The following is a 4,388-nucleotide window of genomic DNA, read 5'->3' on the forward strand; positions in this document are numbered from 1 at the left end:
TAGCTTGAAAAGTATTGGTATTAGTTCCTCTTTAAAGGTTTTGTAAAACTCTGCTATATACCCATCCGGTCCTGGGCTTTTCTTAGTTGGTAGTCTTTTGATGGCTTATTCTATTTCCTCAATTGATATTGGTCTGTTTAAGTTGTGTATATCCTCCTGACTCAATCTGGGCAGATCATATGACTTAAGAAATTTATCGATGCCTTCACTATCTTCTATTTTATTGGAGTATAAAGATTCAAAATAATTTCTAATTATCTTCTGTATTTCTGAAGTGTCTGTTGTGATATTGCCTTTTTCATCCCGTATGCTAGTAATTTGAGTTCTCTCTCTTCTTCTCTTCGTTAGCATGGCTAAGGGTCTGTCGATCTTATTTAATTTTTCAAAGAACCAACTTTTAGTTTTGTCAATTTTTCAATTGTTTCTTTTGTTTCGACAGAGGCATGAAGAGTTTGAGTAACTTGCCCAAGATCACATTGTTCAAAAGAGGTAGAACAAAAAAATAGTACCATGGAGTCAATATCTTCATTTAAAAGAAAAGTTTATGGCAAATTATGATAAATGAATGTAATGGCCAAATAGTCAAAGTCTGGAATCACTCTCTTTGAAATGATTAAGATAATTCAAATGAAAATATAATTAATCTTATTGCAGGACACTGGCAATTTCAAGTCAATAATTTGCTTGCCAATTTCCATCCAGCTTGAGAGAGGAAAAAATAATATATCAGAATAAATATGGAGGAGACCTTCTTTGGGCATACAATCCAGTTCTGAAGGGTAGAATAATTAAGCCATCAGTCAGAAGTTTGAGGGTTTGAATTATAAAGTTATTAACTGATTAGCAACTAACAATATTGTATAATTTAAATTGCTAAGCTAAGTTATATTAATAGATATCACTAAAAATTTTCTAAATGGCACAGATGTGCTTCTATATGAACAGCCCTGATCATCATGGGTGCTTTTCCATATATGGTCATGACTTCTCTGACACTGTTCAGGATATCACCAGCTGGTTTATAAAATGATTTCAATGTTGGGTTAGTTAAATTACTCAGAATTTCTGAGCAAGTACAGGAAGTCCTATATTTCTTGTCCTTTTCTCCTGTTTTGAAAATTCCACATCACATTCATTGAGTTTACTTTTAACCCATTTGAGAGAAAGAAGTAATGTCATTAACGATGTCCTCCCCTACTTCTTTCCTTATTTCCTCCCCTTGCCCATTGGTTTCTCTTTGATCACTGGGCTTCTTGATATCACACTGTGCCTGGGACAGAGTCACCACTGCTACTCCCAACTCCTGCACTCCATTCTTCTAGTGTTGTTCAACAAATATTTGTCCAGTGCCTGGACTGTGGTGGATGGTACTCCTAAACACTGAGGATACATCATTAGAAAACAGAGACTTTTCCAACCAAAAAAGATTAACTATAGGCTTAAACAAAATGTTGAGAAATTTTAAGAAAAAATCAACACTGAAAGAAGAAATAATATTCTTCACAAGTATGGATAGTAGCCTAGGTTAAGGTATTAGATCATAGAAACTTTTTAAAATTTAAATGTCATTAGCTATTTATAATGACATCTCAGATTAGTTTTAACTTGCATTTGTTTTATTTGGGGTAAGATTAAGGACCTTTTTCTATATTTAAAAGTATTTTCTACTTCATTAGAATGAACTATCAGCTCATATCCTTTGCCCGATTTTCTAGTGGACAATTGGGGGTTTTCTTATTGATTTGTACTAGTTGACAATATTTTTTGCTCGTTTGTTGATTATCTTCTGACTTTGTTTACAGTTCTTTTGCTTTGCAAGAGTTATTGACTTTTATGTAATCACATTTTTCCATCTACTCTCATGGTTTAATCATGTTGCAAAAGGGCTTTCCTCCTCTAAGATAATAAAAACATTCGCCATGGTTGCTTCCTGTTCTACTACAGTTTTATTTTTTAAAAATTAAATGTTTAATATATATCAAATTTACCTTGGAATACGGTATAAGGTATGGATTCAGTTTTTTATTCCAATTGACCAATATTAACTATTGAATAACCCATCTTTTTCTCCTCAACTTGAAGTATAGGTGTTTGGGTATATTTCAGATTTTATTTTTTACTCTATTCCATTGGACTATTTCTGTTCCTTTGACAGTAGTAAATTAATTATTTTAGCTCTATAAAATTTTAAATTGTTTAATAGGACTAATATTCCATTAATTATCCTACTTTACAGAATTTATATTAAATTAAGGAAAACAATGTCTTTGTGGGGCTGAACTTTCTCATCCAAGAACACGCCATACATTTCCATTTAGCAAATCTCCAACTTTTAAAAGCATTTAAAATTTTTGTTCATATATATCTTGCACACATCTTTCTATCTTATTTCATATTGTCTATTTTGTTGCAGTGATAGTAGGGGCCTTTATTCAATTAAATCTTCTAACTACTTTGTCTTTAGGATGTATTATTAATACTGATTTTAATTAGGTTCCGAGACAAAATATTGAATTTTGTTTGTATATATGGATGCTTTTTTGTTAATTTTCCTGGAATTTCCAAGTCTTGGCTTAATTATCTGCAATCTCTTTTGCATTTCTATACCTCTAAATTCTTTGTCTGGTTTAGTTTTATTAGGTAGAACCTCTAGAACAAAAATAACTAAAGTCATAGCAAACAATTTTTTCTGGTTTCTGATTTTACTATGAATTTTTCTAGTAATTCTCTTTTAAGCATAACAGTGTATTTTAGGCTAAGATAGACACTTTTTCCATACTTAGGGAATATATATTATTTTACTATAATGAAGAACAAATGTGGAATTTTAACATATGTCTACTTTTATACATAGATATGTTCATATTTTTCTCCATAAATTTTATGGTAAATTATATTAATAGATTTTCTAATGTTGAATTTATAGAACTATTCTTTATTTTTTAGGACTAATCTTTACATTCCTAGAATAACGCTCATTTAACCAATTGTACTTTCTCTTAAAAAGCTGCTAGATTCTGTTTACTAAAGTTTTATTTGGGATTTTTACATAACTAAATGTAAGCGAATTGTTCTATAATTTATTAGCACATACCTTATCATATTTTTCTCTGAGAATTTTTTGAATCACAAGTGTTTAATAAATGTAATATTAATGTAATATAGGTCCACTGTTTAAGACATCCATCAGCAAGTATCTTGGTTTTCACTTTATCCAGAGAAGATTTTTACTAGTTATTTTGTTCAATAAAATATATATGACAATTTGTACTTACCTAATTTTAGGGAGAATACTCTTGAGATAACCAGAACATTAGAACATCAGATAATTACACTAATTCCTACTTATAATTCTCATTAATTTTTCCATGACCAAAGCATTTGTGTATATGTTTTTCAGTAATGGAGAAAACTTGTACAGTTATGCTTCCTCTTACAATGAATTCTTCAGAAAAGCCACAGACTGTCTGCATTTTTGGAACAGGGGATTTTGGAAGATCACTTGGATTTAAAATGTTCCAGTGTGGTTATTCTGTTGTATTTGGAAGTCGAAACTCCAGGATGTCCAGCCTGCTGCCCAGTGATGCCGAGGTCTTCAGCTATTCAGAAGCTGCCCAGAAGTCTGACATCATACTTATTGCAATCCACAGAGAGCATTATGAATTTCTCAGAGAACTAACTGAGGATCTCAATGGGAAAATATTGGTAGATGTCAGCAACAACCCCAAAATTAATCAGTATCCAGAATCTAATGCAGAATACCTTGCTCAGTTGGTGCCGGGAGCTTATGTTGTAAAAGCATTTAACACCATTTCAGCCTGGGCTCTCCAATCAGGAGCACTGGATGCAAGTCGGCAGGTGAGATTAAATGAATTTGCCCTCACTCTTTAAAAAGTGAATCTTTTAATGTGCACTTACCTCCAAGGTCAGAAAATACAATCTCCAAATAAAATGCCCAGTAAATATTTTATATTTCTAATATGTACCAAGAATAATTTTCTTGGGTTTGACCATGTAAGAGAGTCAATTATTGTGATTTATTTCCCATGGTCCGCACTTTAATTTTTTTTTAGTTTGATGGAACCCACTAATACCAGTCTCTGGGAGCCTTTCTCTTGTCAGCACTAGAAACTAATATAGCTTGTTGAATATCCTCTTCTACTCCCATTACCTGTACAAAATTGGTTCCATTTGTGCACTGAGATTAGAAGCCATCGTAAGTGATGTGGCACCCACTAATACAGAAAAAAGATCAAGCCACTCACACTGTGGAGACCACCAGGTCTTCTTTGTCAAGTCTTATATCGACACAGAGTGCCTAAAACCACCCTTCAGTAAAAATCCTAAAAAAAAAAAAAAAAAAAAAAAAAAAAAAAAAAAAAAAAAAA

The 4,388-nt window shown here is 31.9% G+C and overlaps 1 protein-coding gene across 1 annotated transcript in view; it reads left to right on the forward strand.

Moving 5' to 3' along the window:
• Steap4 (STEAP4 metalloreductase) overlaps window positions 1-4,388 on the forward strand; it is a 31,215-nt gene that overhangs the window by 17,533 nt on the left and 9,294 nt on the right. Inside the window, exon 2 of the mRNA XM_015502342.2 lies at window positions 3,401-3,858. Within this exon, the coding sequence (XP_015357828.1) occupies window positions 3,403-3,858 (456 nt within the window). The 5' untranslated portion in view covers window positions 3,401-3,402. The remainder of the gene's footprint in view (window positions 1-3,400; window positions 3,859-4,388) is intronic.

The sequence above is a fragment of the Marmota marmota genome, unplaced genomic scaffold (genome assembly GCF_001458135.2).
Source record: "Marmota marmota marmota unplaced genomic scaffold, marMar, whole genome shotgun sequence".
In the NCBI taxonomy this organism is placed as follows: Eukaryota; Metazoa; Chordata; class Mammalia; order Rodentia; family Sciuridae; genus Marmota; species Marmota marmota.